Here is an 18,296-nt window from a genome sequence, read left to right on the forward strand (position 1 = left end):
GCCCCCCCCCCCCAAAGTCCTCCGAGCCGCCGGGGCGCTGCGGTCGTACGTCACCGCTCTACCCTCCGGCCTCCCTCCTCGTTGGTTGCGAGCAAGGCGGGGCGGGGCGGGGCGCGGGGAGGGGGGAGGCCGCTCTATCCCCGCCCCGCCGCGCCTCGCTGGTGCGCGGCGTCCGTTTCCGGGTCGGGGCGGGGTGTAAATCGGGCCGCTCCCGCCGCCCCCTCCCAGACCCGCCGCGGCCGCCGCAGCAGGAGCAGCCGCCGCCGACGCCTCCCGCCGCCATCCCGCCCGCCCGCCCCGGCGCGCTCCCTCTCCCCCCCCACCTCCCTCCCCTCCTCCCCGCCCTCCCTCCTCCCGCTCCGCCCGGAGCGCCCTTCTCCCGCCGCCGTTACCGGCGCCGCTCCAGGTAGGCCCGACCCCCCCCACCCCACCCACGCCGCCTCCCGATCCCCTTCCCTTCCCTCCCCGAATTCCCGCCGCCATCCGGCGCCGACTTCCACAATGGTCTCGGAGCCGCGGCCTCGCGTAGCGCCCCCGCGCCGCCCGGCGCCGCCCGCCGCCGGCCGCGCCCTCACGCCAGCCCGCGGCCTACGTGCGGCCTAGTCGCGGCCTAGGCCGCGGCCTGCGCGCGCGCCGCGCCGCCGGCGGGGCGGAGGGGGGGGGGGCGGGGGGGAGGTGGGGGGCGCCGCCGCCGCCCCTCCCTCCCCTCCCCCCCTGACCCCCCCCCCCCTTTCCCCCCCGCGGGAACCGGGGCCGGGGAGCTGCGTGCGTCACATGGCGCCGCCACCCCCTCCCCCTCCCCCCGCCCGGTACCGAGCGGTTGCGGAGGGGAGGGGGGGGGGGGGGAATTATTTTTTTTTTTAGCTTTTTTATTTTGACTTTTTTTCTGGGGTTTTATCTTGCTTTAGTTGTTGTGGGGTTTTTTTGCGAGGTTGTGGTATTTTTTCTTTTTTTTTAAAATTTGTGTTTTTGGTTTTTTTTTTAGCGGTTCGGCCCGTTTTTGCCGCCATCCGAGTTGTTTTTCCCCTCGGCCTAGTTCGCGGCACCGCCGCCGGGGGGGGGGCCCATCTTGGAGCCGCCAACCCCCCCCACCCTCGAGGAGTCGGGGGTTTCCCCTTCCACCCCCCGGGACCTCCGCGCTTTGGAGCCGCGATCTCTTACCGAGGGTCTGCCTGCATCCCCCGCCAACCCCCTCCGGGTCCTGGGGTGGTTTTAGAGCCCCGGAGCCGCTTCCCCCCGCCCCGGTTTGGGGTCTAGAGCTGCCCCCCACCTCCTCGGGACCGACCTGAGGCTGAGCCACGCTCCCGGGGCTTGACTGTTTTTTTCCCCCCTCTGGGGTCCGGGTCCTGTTTAGAGCTGCCGTCGCGGGGCTGGGGACCCCTCCGCCCCTCACCCCTTCTTTGTGGATGGCCCCGGTCTGGAGACTCAATCCCGGGCCTGAGGGTCGGTCCGTGTGCCCCCCCCCCAATTCCCCCCTGGCTCAACAAGCTGCGTTTGGAACTGGGATCTCCAGCCCAGACTTATTTTTCACCCCCTCCCTGCCACAGATGAGCCAGTTTTGGAGCCGTTTCCTCCCGATCTCGGGGACAGGCTGGTTTTGGAGCTAAATCCCTGCCCCGGCAGCCAGTTTCCCCCCCCTCCCCCCTTCTAATGATCCCAGTTTGGGGCTGGAATCCTGCGTGGGGAGGTCCCTGGGTGGGTGTTTAATCCTGCTACAGGCAGTGGGAAGGGACTGGGCTTTCCACATGCCCCGTGAGGGCAGGCAGGGCTGCTGGATGGAGGTAAGGAGAAGTTTGGGGGGAAGTTTTCCTGCGGAAGAGCCTCGCCATGAGCCCGGATCGGAGTGACGGCTGCTTGCCGGCCTCAGCCCGCCCCACGCAGCTTCGCTTCTCTCTTTGCGTAACCCCCCGGCAGGTTTGGTCGGCTCCTTTTGTCCCCAGCGGGCTGTGAGGTGGCCCCGTAACCGACCCAAGCTCGTTTGACTGGCAAAACTGCTGCCAGGGAAGCAAATTAATGCTAACGAAGGCGAACTGGGACGCTGAACTGGTGGGAGGAGGAGTGGGTTCAGAGCCGGAGAGACGGCGGCGGGTGCCAGCGAGGCTCCTGCCACCTCCGGTGAACCGGGAAACCCGTAAACAACCAGCTCGTGGGCTCGGGTCTAGACTCTCCCCCTCGCTCCGTTGCTGCCAGGCTCGGATCCCTGAGCCCTTCTTTCCAAACTAGGCAAACGGGTGACTTTTTGGATCCGATGCGATGTCAGACTGAGTTTTATGGAAGCTGTAACTCCTCGCTACGGCGAAAAAAATAAACCTTTCCATGCCAGCAGCTTCCCCTTAAAAGAGCATTAACCCGGAGCACGGCAGCGCTGCCCGCTTGGCATTGTCCCCTGCCAGATTAATCCCCCTGCCCTCACTCTGGCTTCTTTTTTCCCTGAGCTTGGTTAAACTTTGATGGGGCGGTGACCAGCTGGGGTGATAAAACCAAGAGCTGAAATTTGAAGTTTATTTAATTTTCTTTTTAAAGTTAAACGGCTGACTAGCCGAGCTGGTGGCCGGTCGTGGTGTTTTGCAACTGCTGTCGACTCGGGGCTGCTGCAGGTTGTTTGAAACCTGATCGTGTGCTCATGTGGCCTTATCTGGTTTTGAGTAAATCAACTTGGAACCCGGTCTTCAAGGCCTCCCCATGCAGGCTCAGAGCGCAGATAAATTTTTTTTTTTTCCTAACAGCCCAGCTCCCTAAACGGGTTAAACCAAAGGGAGATGGGGTGGTTCCTCTCTTTGGCGTGTGTGTGTCTACACGCAGCTGCGGAGGAAAGTTTGTAATCTAGATTAAGATGCGGGGCTTGCAAGTAAAGGCAAGTTCCCCAGAGGTGTGGGCAAAGGAGTGAAGCTAGAAGGAGGCAGGGGCTGAGCGAGACCCTTGTGGCCTTGGCTCACTGCAGGTGGGATCGTGCCAGTTCAGCCCATTCGCCCTGGAAAACTGGCAGGAGAAGCAGCTTGTTGGGGAGCTGAACCACTGCAGATCGGCTCTTGGGATCACTGCTTGGAGAGGAGCCTGGCCCTAAAACTGCCAGGGGGATATTCAAGGGGAGAAAAAAAACATAGAGGGGCTTGAATCCCCTTCTGGGATGGGTCTGAAACTAGGCGGGGAGGGTTATCAGAGCTCCTCAAACACACAACCCCTCTCTCGTTCGTAGCTCTGCTCACCCAGCGACCAAAGATCCGAGCACTGACGCAGCCTGACTCAACCCAACGCAGCTCAAGATGGACACCGGTGTCATTGAAGGTGGTTTAAATGTCACACTCACCATCCGACTACTCATGCACGGAAAGGTACGTGTCCGTGGGGCGCGGGGCTGCGCCGAAGCCCCCTCGCCCGATGCAGGGGTGACTCTTCCGGCAGCCCGGAGGGAGACTGGGTGCTTCCACGGCAGTAAATCGGTGTCGCTTGGCCCTCGTTACTGCAGCCATTAGACAGTGGTGGTAGGAATGTGCTCCTTGGCACCCAGCCGGCTCCTGGATATCTCATGACAAGCGAGGCAGCGCTTTAAAAGCGCAACGCATCAATAAAAATAACAGCCTGGGAGGGGGGGAAAAAGTCACCCGGTGGGGAGCTCAGCTGGGAGCAAGGTGTCACTATGTCTGGTGGGGGGGATATCTGAGGTGTCAAAGAACTTTTTATGGCTGTAAAAGAGTTGTTTAAGCTTGAAACTCTTGGGAGGGTTTTTTTTTTAAGCACTGACTAATGTCGCTTTTGTTTCCATCCCAGGAGGTGGGAAGCATCATTGGGAAGGTAAGTGAGCACCAAATCCCCTCGCCCTGCCTCCCTCTTCCCCCTCACCGCCCCGCGCAGCCACGCTAACGCCTCTCTCTTTCTCTTCCTCCCCCTCCGCACGCAGAAAGGCGAGTCCGTGAAGAAGATGCGTGAGGAGGTGAGTCCCGGAGCTGGGGTGGGGGCTCCGCGGCGGCGGCGTGGGCCTGCCGGGGAATTCACGGGCAGTGCAGGGCCAGCGGCACCGGCAGCAGATGGGAGCGGGCAGGCGCAAGGCATGCTGGGAGGTGTAGGCAGGGCCGGGCAGGAAGCTGAGGAGGCTAAGATGGCTGCCCGGAGCCGAGCCGAGCCAGGGAGGATTCACCGCTGCTGGGCTGGTGGGGGGAATCCTGGTTTCCCCCCTGCAGAACCGAGGCGGGCGTGTGGACCCGCTGTTGTGTTTTTGGGGGGCTGGGAGCCCTGACGTTGGCTCGTTTTCCTCCCGCAGAGCGGTGCTCGCATTAACATCTCAGAAGGGAACTGCCCCGAACGGATCATCACCCTCGCTGGACCCACCAATGCCATCTTCAAAGCTTTTGCGATGATCATTGACAAACTGGAAGAGGTGTGTCTGCGGCCTCCAGCCCCCCCCCCCCCCCCCCCCCCCCCACCCGCCAGGGGCAGGCAGCTGCCTGCGGGCAGCCTTTACCCCTCTCCCCAGAGAAATTTGCCCTGGGATCTGCCCCAGAGCGTGACGGGGGGGGAATCTGGATCACGAGGAAAAGCTCTTCCCTGGGGATGAGCGGTGGGACGGGCCCGTTCCGCGCGGGCTGGGGCTGTTTTCCCCGCGGTGCCTGATCTTTGCCCGGCTGCAAGCAGGGGCAAGGTCCAGGTAGTGCTGCTTCCCCGTGGGTGCTCAGCCGTTGTTAAGCTGAGCTTGCTGAGTGCCAGAGCCCTGCAGGGGCTGAAAACACCCCACGGCCACCCATTATACCCCTTAAACCAGAGCAGGGCTTAAACTCCCTGGGCTTTGCTCATCCTGAGTGCTTGTGCTGCTGCCCCTTCGGGGCTTGGCTCCGTCTCCAGCCCTGCCCAGGAGGGGAGCCAGGGCTGTGTCTGCGTGGTGCTGAAGCTGCGTTTTGCCCCTGGTCCTGTCAAATGGGTGATTTTCAGGGGAATGTTGATCCTGGATAACCTGGATCCTGGCTGCAGGCGTTAAAACCTGCTCAGGGCCCTGGCGTGGAGGAGTTTTCCATCCTGCTCCACGTCGTTCAGAAGGTGTGAGCGCTCCTCACTTGGTATGAGGCAGAGCTCTGCGGTCCTCACCTCACCTGTGCGGGTTAAAAATCCTGTTACCCTTCAGATTTGGGACCCTTCTAGTGCTGGCAGATCTGTCCCCAAGGCTCCCTCCTCCTAAAAGGCTGCTGAGCCCAGCACTCCTCCTACTTTACCCCAAGAGCTGGAGTCCTCCGAGGGCTTCCCAGCTGGAGGTGGCTCCTGGCTGCCTGCGCTCTGGGCTCGGCGTTAAAGCTTTTATTTTAGTAGGTCAGTTGAGCCCGTGGCCTTGTGCCTCCCCTCCCCCCTGGCAGCACATGACCGCTGTCATCAGTGCTGGGCTTGTTTTCCCCAGAGCTGCTCCCGCCCTGATCCCCCGTTACTACGGGAGGCTCCATGCTGAACCCAGAGCTGGGGGGGCACCGAGCCCCCAACCACTCCTTCCCCTCCAGTGTCACCAGTTCAGCTGTGGTGTGACCCAACCAGTGCTTCTGTGCTGGGCTAAGAGGGGGTTAAACCCCCATATTTATTAAGAGAACAGTGTTTGGCTTCTTTCTCCTTCCCCAAAATGTGGCGTTTCTGGGCTGTTAACAAAGTCCTGGGAAATAAAATAGCACCAGGAAGAGCCCTGGGGTCACCTTGGCCTGGTCTGCCAGTGCCAGCATCATCCTCCCCGTCCCTCCGCCGGGCACGTCGCCTCCCCGCGTGCCGTTCCGGCGAGGGCAACGCGTCGGGCTGACCCCTCTGAGTAACTCCTCTTCCTCGCAGGACATCAGCAGCTCCATGACCAACAGTACAGCTGCCAGCCGGCCCCCGGTCACCCTCCGACTCGTGGTACCCGCCAGCCAGTGCGGTTCCCTCATTGGGAAAGGAGGCTGCAAGATCAAAGAGATACGGGAGGTGCGTGTTGGCCGGTCCCCGGGGGATGCACATGGGGTCTGGGTGCCCCCAGGGTCAGATCCTTGCAGTGGCCCCCACCCTGGGTGGTACCACATAGCAGAGATGTGGCATCCCTTGGCTTTTTTAGACCTTATATATTTTTAGTCCTTGTGAAACTGAGACTCAGGGCAGACCCTCCCTTTCCCAGCCTTGTCCCCCACAGCGGGACACCTGAGTTCTTGCTCTGCCCTTCCCTGGGCTCTTAAATTATTTTTTTTTTTTCCCCAGTTGTTGGAGGTGGGGAATGTGTTGCCAGGTCTGCGTCTCCCTCGGTAATGCCATTTAGCACTGGGTGCTGCCAACCCCAGGCGGCTGACAGATTAAACTCTGTCCAGCTCTGCTGGCTGCAGAGTTGGGCTTGACTTGGGTTACAGGAAAAAAACTGCAGCCCAGGTCTTCCTCTCTGCCCTGGGCTCCCAATGACCGAATTATTTCCAGCTAGGATTAAAGAACTTTATTTTAGGGGAGAGAATGGTGACAGTGGCGGGGGGCGGGGGGAGCGGTTTTAGCTATGTATAACCCAGCCACGGGGTTTGTTGCTGAGGTCACCACCCTCCCTGGGGTCTGACCACCTATTTTTAACTGTCAACTTTACAGAGCACGGGGGCACAGGTCCAGGTGGCAGGAGACATGCTGCCCAACTCGACCGAGCGAGCCATCACCATTGCTGGGATCCCACAGTCCATCATCGAGTGCGTCAAACAGATCTGCGTCGTCATGCTTGAGGTAGGGCCTGCCCCCACCAAAGCCCTGCTGGCATGTGTGTGGGTTTGTGTTTTGTTTTTTTTTTTTTTATTCCCTTCTGGGGAGGCACGTGTGTGGTGCAGGGATCTCCACTGCCCTTGGCCAGCCACATCCCTCCTCGCGAGTGGAAACCGCTGAGGACAGACAAACGGCTGCTGGGGAGGGGATAAAGGGATAGCTGGGGATTACAGCCTCATCCAGGTGAGGCTTGGAGCTGCTTAAAACCGGGGTCGAGCCAGGCCTCTCAAGCTGCTCACCAGCTAATGGTGTCGCCCCTGGCTCCACGGTGACCCCTCGTGCTGCCCAGCACGGTGACAGCGAGCAGCAGCATCCTCCTCCTGTCCCAAGTCCCCTCGCACGCTGCTCTGCTCCTCAGGTGTCATCTTCGTGGATGGGATGAGGGGGAGAAACAGGCTTGCTCCGCATCCTCCCAAAGGGCTGATTTTTAAACCCAAAGCAGAGTGTTGGTGTCTGGGGTGCGGGGAGGGGTTTGTGGTGCTGGCAGTGCTGAGTGTCTGACCTCTCCTCTCTGCCTGTCACCCAGTCTCCCCCGAAGGGCGTCACCATCCCGTACCGACCCAAGCCATCCAGCTCTCCCGTCATCTTTGCAGGCGGTCAGGTAAGGCCTTTCCTCTGCTCCTGGGGTTGTGGGGTGGGAAAAGGGGGTGAGGGGGGGGTGTCTTACCGAGCTGTCACGCTGCCAGCACACATCAGCCGCTCTGCGTGCCTGTCACCCACGCCGCTTCCTCCGGCCGAGAGCGGCTCTGCTTGGCCTCGGCCTCCCAGAGCCTGCTCTGAGCCTTCCTCACTGAGCTCGCTGAGGGCTGGAAGAGGGCAGAGGTGGGATGGAGGGGTGGAGGGAGGGGCAAAAGGGCTGATTTGGGGAGGACGGGGAAGGGTGCTGGCAAACAGTCCTGGAGTTAACCAGCCAAAACAACAAAAAAAAAAAACAAACCAAAACAAAAAAATAATCTCAGTGTGGTGGCGGCGGTGGGGGATTTGAATCAGGCCAAGACTCCAGCTGCCAAATCCAGGCTCTGCCCCTCTGCCTGGGGCTGGCTCTGAGGACTCGGTGTGACCTGTTGTGGGTGACTGGCCCAGAGGGGTGGGGGGTGGGGGTTCTTTGCTCTTTGGGGCTGGCTCTTTGGGGGTGCAAAGGCTTAGCCTGTGCCATGGGTAGGGTTGGGGTGCGGAAAGGCTTCATCGCGCAGGAGGGGAGGGTGTCAGATAGGAGTAGCCATCAGGTGATGTGGGATTTAGCTGCTCCCAGGGAGTTGCTTGCTCCCTGCTGCCGAGCCAGGTTACAGGGACAGGCCTCCCTTGGGGACCTGTCTGCTGTGAAGCCCTGAGTCCCCTCCCCGGCCCTCTTTGGGGGGGGGGGGGGGGGTGGTGGTGGTGGGGTGTTTTGACTGGGTGTCCTCACCCCACGGGGCCCATCCAGGCTGCTGGGCAAGGCAGGAGGCTCAAGCCCCCCCCCCCGTCCCCCCCCCCCACCCCCAGGGAGTGTGGGTCACCCGCTCCCCACCCTGCGGTTCCCAGGGCTGCCGTAACGCTTTGGAGAGAAAAAAAAAAAAGAAAATCCACCAAAAAAACGCGGCGACTCGTGCAAACGCATCCGCTGCCTCCCTGCTCTCAGGGAGAACCCTCTGGGGTGGGCTCGGGCAGGGCCTGGAGCCCCTTAGCCGGCCCGTGGACCAGCTCAGGCAGGGTCCAGTGTTGTCGATGGAGGCCTCCGTAGGCAGGGGAGGGGGTAGCTGCCGCTGGCCTCCCCGAGAGTCAGGCCTGACTCTGCTCTTCCCCCCCCTCCCGCCCTCCCCCGCCAGGCTGGCACGCCATGCTTGTTTTGGGGGACGGACCTGCTGCCGTCCCCTTCCTCGCCTTGGCCCCCCTACCCCCCCCATCCCACCCCTTTTGCCCTCCCTGCCTCTTCCTTCTCCCTTCCCCGGACCTGATCAGCCCCCCCCGCCTCTCCGACAGCTTCTCCTGCCGCTCTGCGCCCCCCGGGGGAAGCGCCTGGCCGGTATATCCGTGCCCCCACCCCCCCCAACTCCTCCCCAACACTCCATCCCCTCCTGCCCCCCCCCCCAGTGCCTTTTGCAAGCGGAGGGCCGTAGCGTGCGGCCCCCCCCCCCTTCCCTCCCCTCCCCGTGGTGTGGGAGCCGGCTGCCTTCCCCGTTAGAGCAGTGAGGAGCAGGCTTCCCCCGGCCACGCATCTCTTCCCTCCCCTCCCCTTTCTTCTCCCCCCTTCCTTCTCTTCCACCCCCTCCCCTGGCCCAGGGCCGCGGCCAGCCCGATGCAGCCGTCCGGGCCCCGCTCCCGGTGGTGTTTGCGCTCTGTCTTTGCAGCTCAGAGTCGTGCGTAGAGCAGGTTTAGCCCTCGAAAAAAAAAAAAAGAGAGAGAAAAGAGAAAAAACAAAAACAAAACAAAACAACAGAGCTAATGTCGATGTGACTTTGGTGTTAGCGGAAGGTTTCGGATTGACAGCCCTGGAGACTGAAGTCCTCTAATTTATCCACAGGACAGGTACAGCAGCGGCAGTGCGAGCTACCCCCACACCGCCCCATCCATGTGCCTCAACTCTGACTTGGAGGGACCACCTCAGGAGGTGAGAGGGGAGTTCAGTCTCCACGGCCCGTTCAATCCTTGGCCTCTCTGAGACTGCCAACAAGGGTGGCATCCCCGTCCCCGTCCCCCAAAACCCGTCAACGGTGGCTTTTGTGCTGTGGACTCCTGTCCACTGGGAACTGGACTCTGAGCCCACCAACCTCTCCTCACGCAGGCCACCCGGCAGCCACTGCATGGCAACGAACTTGGGCCAATTCCAGCCTGGGCTGCAGTTCTTCCGGTGACCTGGAAGTGAGGCTGTGTACCCCCCTCTCCCCTTCCTATCCCACCCACCCCCACCTGCCCGGCCCCCCCCAACCCCCCCAAAACCTTAGCCAGCCAGGCCCCAGCCAGTGACTCGCCCTTTCTGGGTAGCTTCAGGAGGAATCTGAAGTCTGTGGCTGTCCCTTAACCTCAAGACATGGAATTGTGGCAGGTCAGGCACTCAGCCTTGTTACCCCCCCCCGAATGCCTCTCTTTTGCCTTGTCTAGCATCGGTAGCCAGCTCCAGCATTTACCTCTAGCTTGCCCGGCGACGTTTTCCTAGGCGTGCGGAAGTGACGAGAGGACTCGGAATGGGACATTTTTTTTTGGGGAGGGGGGGGGGGTGTGGGGGGGGCTGCTGGGCCGGGGAAAGGAGGGGCCGGGAGCTAGCAGGGCTGGCGGGGTCGTTGGAGATCTTCCCCTGTCGGCGAGGCGGGGGGCGCAGGGCTAGAAGCATTGTCGGACTCCACCACACCATACATCTTCATCAAGATCCCAGCCGTTCTTGTTTTTTTTTTTTTTTTTTTTGTCTGCCACTTATTTTTTATTTTTTTTTGGGGGGGACGGCGCCATACTGTCCACTCCCCCTCCCTGTAACCGCCACGTAAGGCCAATTCGAGTAACCGCCCGTCTAGAAACTGCTTGTTACAGCATTTATCCGTCCCCTGCCTCTCCTTGCCCCACTTCCCTCGCCCCGGAGAACTCTCCACCTTGGCTCTCTGACTTCCTGGCTAGTTGAAATCTGTCTGTCCCTGGGTGGCTGTCCGATGGTTGTTAATAGGACTGTTTTCCTCCTTTTGTAGGCCTATACCATTCAAGGACAGTATGCCATTCCACAGCCAGATGTAAGTTTTGTTTACAACTTCTTGTCTTGAAATCCACCCTCTTCCTCCCCCCTTCCAAAAATTTTCGCCGTGCTTTCTCGATTCGAGCCGCTAGAGCCGTCTGCTTGGGCTGAATACTCGAGCTGATCCGAACTCCCCCCCAAAAAACTCGCCTCCCCCCAATTCACCTTCCTGCAGCCAGCTTCACCCCGTCTCAGATCTCTCCTTTTTCCTTCCCCCCCCCCCCCTTTCCACCTTCTTTCTGACACTTCCCTCCTATATATTTTTTTTCCAACCCACCTCTCCCTGGCTTGGCATTTCACACCAGCTCCGGCTTTTCCCTTGGCTCCCACCCTGCTCCCTACTGCCCCCCCCCCTATCCCAGACTCCTCGAATTTGGCATGCAGCCCGTCAAGAGAAAACAAAAACAGCACATGATGGTTCCCTGTCATGGTGGTTCTCCCGGGGCAGGGGACAGCTGGCCCAGCGAGCGGTCGCAGGTGGCAGTTTTGGGGGGGTGGCGGGAGCGGGGGAAGCTGGGAGGTGGTGGTGGAGGGGGGGAGGTTTGGATCTGGCCTGGCCCAGGCTGCCACCAGCCTGTCAGGGACCGTTTGGGACAGGAGTGACAGTCCAGGCAGCAGGCACTGTCCCAGCTCGCTGTCCCACACCACCATCCTCTGGCCACCCATGCTCATCCCGTAGGCTTGCGGGGGGGCCCATCTTCTGCTCCTGGCACCCTTAGAGCAGCGAGGAGGTGGGGTGTGGGGGGTTGTGGGGGGCTCTGAAGCACCAGACCAGGGAGGAGAAGGGCTAGAAGGAAGCTGGGCTTTTAAAAGAGCCACTCTGGGGGCTGAACCAAGCTGGGTTCCATCCCCATCTCCCTCCCGGCGCTCCTGTCCCCCCCCCTCGCTGCTCCCTGCATGGTGTGGTGTGAGCACCCTGCCGTCTCGTCTCTCCTGCTCCTCTCTGCTTCTCTCCCTGAGCTCCTTTCATCCCTCGCTTCACCAGGGGGGTGGGCGCAGCCCCCCACCCCCCCGACACACACACCCCAGCCCACCTTGGCCTGGCGCCTTCCTCCTCTCCGTGTGGAGGGGGGTCGGGGAGAGGACGGGGAGGGGTGGGGGGGTGGGGGGACACCCAGTGCCACTGGCAGTATCTGTGTTGATGTGTGTGCTGTGAGTCCTGGCTCCTCTTGGGCTTGGGAAATGGCTAACATCAGCCTTTTTCTTTCTCTTTTTTTTTTTTTTCCTCCTCCCCCCCCCTTCCCCTTCCTCTAGCTGACCAAGCTGCACCAGTTGGCAATGCAACAGTCACACTTTCCAATGTCTCATGGCAACACTGGATTCAGTGGTATGGAAACTCCTTCTCTCTTCTGTACGCTAGCGTGGGCCCAAGGCCAGCCTGCGAGCCGCCGCTTGGCTCCTCTCTAACGGGGCCTCCACTTGGGTCTCGTGCTCTCAAAGAAAAAAAAAAAAAAAAACACAAAAAAAAAACCCAACCCACAAAACATTCCCCCAGAGCCGAGCCCAGCCAGGTAATGATTTTTGTCGCAACGTCTCTGGGGGTGACTTGGTACCAGCCTCTGCGAGTTGTGGGGGGCTGCAGAGGGTAGAACAAAACAAACCAAAAAACTAAACTAAAAAATAAAACCACCGAGCAGGCAGGGCCTCCATGCTGCTTTCCTTCCTCTTCACCCCCATCCTGCCAATGCACTGGGAGACCCCCCCGACCCGCAGCACCCTCTCTCTCCCCTCCGGCTACTCCAGTCCTGAGCAGGCAACTGTTGAGTTGTACCAAATTCGCTGTAGATTTGCTAAGATGGCTAAAAATTATCCATTTGGGGCTCTAAACTTGAGACAGCCAAACTCATTGTCACTTGTATCTTAACAGGCATTGAATCCAGCTCTCCAGAGGTGAAAGGCTATTGGGGTAATGATTAAAAAACAAAATCTGTAGTTATTCTATTGTGTATTAATACTGACCGGGGTCTCGTTCTCCCTGTTAAATGCTGCCCGCCTTTGTGCACGGATGGGAGGGGAAAGGGGGGGTCAGGGGGAGCCTTAGAAGGGCTGGAGGTACCGACTGGCCTGGTTGTACGTGCCCCAGGAGGTGTCAGCTGGCCAGTGGAGAGCAGCAGGACTTGGTGGAGGGCTCGGTCATCCAGCGCCCGACGCTATTAGCGAGCCTTGGGCCCCCTTGTTTTACCCCCCCACCCCGCCAAAAGCCCATGTGCTGGGGTGAGGGGGGTGATTTTTTTTTTAAATTTTTTTAAAAAATGCCCCCCCTGCCCCTTTCTGAGAAATTGCTGGAGCAGCTGAGCCCGGTGGCAGAACTGCTGACGAGGGGAGGGGTGAGGGGGGGGGACACAGCTCTGTGTGTGTGTGTAGAGTGTGTGTGCATGTCCCCAGGCTGCTTCACCCCCTGCCAGAGCCCTGGGGGGGGTGAGATCTTGAGGTTCCCAGAGCTTGAGGGAGCGAGGAGGGGGGGGAGGAGGGAAAAATATGAAAAACTTTAAACTCTATTTGGCACACGTGCTCGGCCCCATCCAAAACGTGAGCAGCCTCGCAGGGCCCGGGCCGGCTGGCGTAGCACTGCCCTGCCCGGGCTGTGGCAGTGAGGAGGAGGAGGAAGAGGAGGAAGAAGGGGGGGTAGTGTAGCCCTTGGAAGCTGGAGCAGGTAGCAGAGCCGAGCACCCGAGTGGAGCCCCCACGGTGATTGTGCTGCTCCAGGACTGTCCTGACCCGAAGGAAGATCCTGTGGTGACATCGTGGGGAGGGAGATGACACAAAGGGGAGAGAAAATTGGGGTGATTGAGGGCCTGGGGGGGGGGGGGGGTGTTGGAGTAACCTCACAGCTTGCTCTGCCCTTTCCCCTCCTGTTTAAAAGTCTTCAAGGTAGCCCCGAAGCTGGCAGCGAGTGCTGGCCTGACTGCTGCGCTGTCTGTGCTGCACCCCCCCAGCCCTCCGCGCCCCCCCTGAACTTCTTCCCGCTTTTTCCCTGTCTCTAAGCAGGTTTGGATGCCTCCGCTCAAACCACCTCTCACGAACTCACCATTCCAAATGATGTGAGTATTCCCGTGGCGGGGAGGGCTGGTGGGCAGCGGGCGGGCAACCCCGTGTCCTGGGGTGGGGGGTGTCACCGTGCTCTGCCCCTCTTTTTTTTTTTTCTGCTCTCTCTATTCTCTCTTTTTTTGCCCCCTCTTCTCTTTTTCTTCTGACCCCTCTATACCCTCTTTGCCCCCTCTCTTCCCTCGTCTTTTCCTTCTGACCCCTCACCTCGGTTTTTCCTTCTGACCCCCCTCTTCCCTCTCTCTGTTTTTTTCCTTCTGACCCCCCTCTTTCCTCTCTCGTTTTTTTCTTGACACCCCTCTTCCCTCTCTCGTTTTTTTCTTGACACCCCTCTTCCCTCTCTCGTTTTTTTCTTGACACCCCTCTTCCCTCTCTCGTTTTTTTCTTGACACCCCTCTTCCCTCTCTCGTTTTTTTCTTGACACCCCTCTTCCCTCTCTCGTTTTTTTCTTGACACCCCTCTTCCCTCTCTCGTTTTTTTCTTGACACCCCTCTTCCCTCTCTCGTTTTTTTCTTGACACCCCTCTTCCCTCTCTCGTTTTTTTCTTGACACCCCTCTTCCCTCTCTCGTTTTTTCCTTCTGACACCCCTCTTCCCTCTCTCGTTTTTTCCTTCTGACACCCCTCTTCCCTCTCTCGTTTTTTCCTTCTGACACCCCTCTTCCCTCTCTCGTTTTTTCCTTCTGACACCCCTCTTCCCTCTCTCGTTTTTTCCTTCTGACACCCCTCTTCCCTCTCTCGTTTTTTCCTTCTGACACCCCTCTTCCCTCTCTCGTTTTTTCCTTCTGACACCCCTCTTCCCTCTCTCGTTTTTTCCTTCTGACACCCCTCTTCCCTCTCTCGTTTTTTCCTTCTGACACCCCTCTTCCCTCTCTCGTTTTTTCCTTCTGACACCCCTCTTCCCCCTCTTCCTGCCCCTGCAGAGCCCAGACACAGGAGGAGGAGGAGGATGGATTAACACCCTCAACTCTTCCCACTAACGAAGCTACTTTCCTTTCCCCCCCCCCCCCCGCAGTTGATTGGCTGCATCATCGGGCGTCAGGGCGCCAAAATCAATGAGATCCGCCAGATGTCTGGGGCGCAGATCAAAATTGCCAATCCAGTGGAAGGCTCTACTGACAGGCAGGTTACCATAACTGGATCTGCAGCGAGCATTAGCTTGGCCCAGTATCTAATTAATGTCAGGTAAGTCTCCGGGCGACGAGGCTCCGCGGCTCCGGGGGGGGCTGGCACTGCACGCCCGCGCCGGGGGGGGGGGCCCAACCCTCCTCCTGCCCCGACGCATGAGGGGAAGGGGGTTTTCTCTCCCTATTTTTTTTTTTTTTGGTTGTTGTTGTTGTTTTTCCTTTTCCCTTCCCCTTCCCTCTCCTCTCCCTGTGCCTGCTGTCCCGTTTCCCTGGTGCGATCGCCTCCCGCTCTCCGGGTGACGGACCCGGCTGGAACAGCGTCCGGCCACGGGGCCAGGGGGAGCCCGTGGCTACTTCAAGCCGTGGTTAGGCCTGTGCTGTTTCGATGCGGCGCTTTGCGTGGCGAGGGCTTTTTATTTATTTTATTACTGTTATTTTTGTGGGGTGATAGAGGAAGGGACTCCCCTGGGCTTTGCCCCTGGAGATCCCCAGGATCTCCCAGCGGGATCTCGGGATCCCAGGGAGAGGAATTGGTGCTGGTGTGGCTCCGCTCTGGGCTCAGCCCGGGATTTCGGGCCCGATTCGGTGTCTTTGGGGACCCGTCTTGGCGATGGGAGCGACGGCCTCTCCCCAGTCCTCAGCCCCCGGGGCTCTGGGTGGAGGAGACGAGCTGGGAGAGCCCCGAGCAGGGGCTCCGTGTCGCGTGGGGCGATGCCGGGCTGACACGGCAGCTCCAGCCTGGTCCCAAGCAGGAGCAGAGGAGAAGCTGCCTGTGATTTTGCTCTTTATTTTTTTTCTTTTTTTTTTCTTTTTTTTTTTTTTAATTTTTGGTTTGTGGTGAGGTGCCCGGCTCCGGGGTGCGCGGGGGGTCCCGGTGTGGCTCAGAGGCGAGGCCAGACCTCGCCAGGGCACGGCTGCGGCCTCGCAGCGCCCTTCCCTCCCTCCCTCCCTCCCCGAGCTGGGCTCGTGCGACTTTCCGCTGTTTGTCCTGTGCTTTTTCTTTTCCTTTTTCTTTTTTTTTTTTTTGTGGTGTTCCCTTCCACCCACCCGTATTTTTTTTTTTTTTTGTTCCTTTTCTCCTCTGTTACAGTTTAGAAAGCGCTAAACCCTCCTCCCAGGCAGCCTCCGTCACGATCCCTGACCACCTCAGCATCAACCTCTCTCAACCCTCCACCCCTTCTTCTTCTTCCTCCTCCACCACCACCCCCTCGCTCGCCACAGCGGGGGCCTCCGAAGCACCCGCCAGCCTCCCCAACCCTCTTCCGACCGCCCCTTGTGTCTCCAGTCTGCTTGGCATGAAACCTGTCCCTCTCCTGGCTCTAAATGTTGTGTCTGCTGCTAAGGGCACCTCCGCTCCAGCTGTGCCATGTGTCACTAACAAACTGAAAGCGGAAAAGCAGAGATTTTCTCCTTACTGAGTCTGCTTGTGGCCTTAAGAGGACCAGCAGATCGGTGGCAGCATGGAGACCCCGTAGAGGAGACTTGGAAGAGCAAATTTTCTTTTTTTTTCTCTTTTCTTTTTTTCCTCCTCCTCCTTTTTACTCCAAAGTGAGCTTGTGATGTTAGAACGGAGTTTTCTTGCCGGCCGAGAGACATTTTTTTTTTTCCCCGTGTCCCAGCCCGGCCTGGAGTCTAGTGATCTGTTCGATTCCTCCTCGATCCTGCTAGCTTATAGCTGTCGCTTTTTTTTTTTAATTTTTCCTCCTTTTTTTTTCTTCTCCATTTTTTTAGTAGCTCGGTTGCAACTGCAGTTTTGGGGAAGGGGGTGGGGTGGGTGGTCGGGGGTGGAGGGGGGGGGGGGGGGGAGTTCCTTAATGAATAAATGAGTTGTGGAGGGAGGTGTGGGGGGGGAGTGGGGGGGGGGAATTTAATTGCATTCCTGGTGACGTTGCCCACTCGCGGCCTCGCCTGTCTCTTTAATGTCTGTACCTGTAATAAAGTTGCCACGGTGAGAATCTGCTCTGCTAGATCTGTGCCGATGGTGGGGGGGCTGAGCCCCGGGGAGGGGGCCTCACGGGGTGCCCTCTTGCTTAGGGGGGGGCTCACTGCCACCCAGGTTGGGCTAAGCCCCCCCCCCCACTAAATAAGTCGCTTTGAGCCGCGGAGGTGGCAGCTCCTGTGGGTTGGGGGGGGCTGGTTTGTCCCTGCTTGCTCGGGGACCCTCTTGCCTTGTGTGTGTTGGCTCCCCCCCCCTCACCCTGTGCTCCCCAGGGGGTCCCTGGTGGGTGTAACACCCCCCCAACCCACCCCCCCACCTTGCTCTCTGTCTTCCCTGCAGGAATTGCTGCCTGATTCCTGCCTGCCCCCACCCTGGGGGTGCCCAGAGCACCCCGGGGTCCCCTTTCCCCTGGGTGTCCCCCCCCTAAAAGCTTTGCCCCGGTGCTGCGCTCGGCCGCCCCCCACCCCAAGCCCCTGGGGGCACCCCTCTACCTCCATTTTAAGAGGGGGGGCAGCCTGATGTGGCCGCCCCCCCTTTCCTTACCACACCCCCCCCCCCCTTCCCGCTCATACCTAAATCACCCCTTTCACACCCCAAAAAACCCTCCTCCCTTCCCTCCTTGGGGAGTCTCTCCCCCTTCCAGGGCCCTCCCCATGGGGAAGCCCTTCCTCCCTTGCCCCCCCTCTCTCCCTCCTCTTCCTCCCCCCGAAGCGGGGTCCCCTCTGACGCCCTTTTTTCGTTGCAGGCTCTCCTCGGAGACCGGGGGCATGGGAAGCAGCTAGGGCCCCGACGCGGACCCTCGGCCTCACCTCACCATCCATCTGTGTAGTCCCTTAGCAGCCAGCCCCAGGTTTTAACTAGTTTGTAAATTTTTCGGTTTCCTCCATTTGCTCTCCGCAGCCACTCATGAGGTTTATTATTTTTTTTTTTTTTTCCTGTTTCGTTTATTTTTTTTTTCCCGTTTTGTTTCGAATTTACAGCATTTTAATTCCTTTCTCTGTTCAGCTGTTAAAACGCTGAGCCCCAGATCTTAGTTTTATAAAGCTTCTCTCTTCTCCCTGCCCCCTCCCCTCACCTCCACCTTTCCCCCCCAACCCTCACCCACACCCCCCCCCTTCCTCCTCCTCCCTTTTTTCGGCTCATGAAGTTTCTGTTTTGTCATGAAATGTAAGAGTGGAAGAGAAACATTTCAGTTTAGTTCTGTAACGTCAGGAAATTTTTCAAAAAAAAAAATTAATAAAAAGATGGACTGGAGCTTTTCCTTGTGAATAGAAACTGGAGGATATTTTGGTTAATGGATCTGCCTGTCTCCGTCTTTATTTGAATCCCACCCACAACCTCTAGTTCTGCCCAGTGCTCCCAGTATGGCCCAGCTGGGGGTCGGGTTCCTTCTGGGGATGGAATGGGGGGGGACCCTCAGGCTGTGTAAATCAGGGGTTGGGGGTGGTTTTGGTGTTCCAGATGCACTTTGAGGTTTTTTGTTGTCTGTGTTTTGTTTTTTTTTTCTTTCTCCCAGTGCCATGCAAACTGGTTTTTAATGGAAACCAGTATCCCAGCTGGGTATGTTCATACATACACCCCCCCCAAAATTTACTTGGGACCTTTCCTTGTTTCACAGGGATCAGAATTACACCCCCCCACCTCCACCTTCCCTTTGGGCTTCCAGCACTGTGTCTCCCAGTTCTACCACTAAAGAAGGACTGGGACAATAATGGGGGGGGGCTCAGCAACTTATATAGTGCCCTCCCCCACCAAGTCATCCCC

General features: G+C 59.1%; 1 protein-coding gene across 2 annotated transcripts; it reads left to right on the top strand.

Moving 5' to 3' along the window:
- The first annotated feature begins 219 nt into the window (after positions 1 to 219).
- On the top strand, positions 220 to 17,786 carry PCBP2 (poly(rC) binding protein 2). Of its 2 annotated transcripts, XM_074929779.1 has the most exons (16): positions 220 to 406; positions 3,197 to 3,332; positions 3,769 to 3,792; positions 3,899 to 3,931; positions 4,259 to 4,375; positions 5,794 to 5,925; positions 6,562 to 6,690; positions 7,253 to 7,327; positions 9,227 to 9,313; positions 9,488 to 9,553; positions 10,380 to 10,421; positions 11,678 to 11,750; positions 12,291 to 12,329; positions 13,412 to 13,464; positions 14,482 to 14,651; positions 17,278 to 17,786. In XM_074929779.1, exons 2-16 carry the CDS (start codon positions 3,264 to 3,266, stop codon positions 17,312 to 17,314), a joined length of 1,146 nt encoding a protein of 381 aa, XP_074785880.1. In that variant the 5' UTR covers positions 220 to 406; positions 3,197 to 3,263; the 3' UTR covers positions 17,315 to 17,786. The 2 variants fall into 2 exon arrangements, with proteins under 2 accessions (XP_074785880.1, XP_074785881.1); XM_074929780.1 differs by lacking the exon at positions 9,488 to 9,553 and having other exon boundaries at positions 223 to 406.
- Positions 17,787 to 18,296: the final 510 nt, after the last annotated feature.

The sequence above is a fragment of the Athene noctua genome, chromosome 30, assembly GCF_965140245.1.
Source record: "Athene noctua chromosome 30, bAthNoc1.hap1.1, whole genome shotgun sequence".
Lineage (NCBI taxonomy): Eukaryota > Metazoa > Chordata > Aves > Strigiformes > Strigidae > Athene > Athene noctua.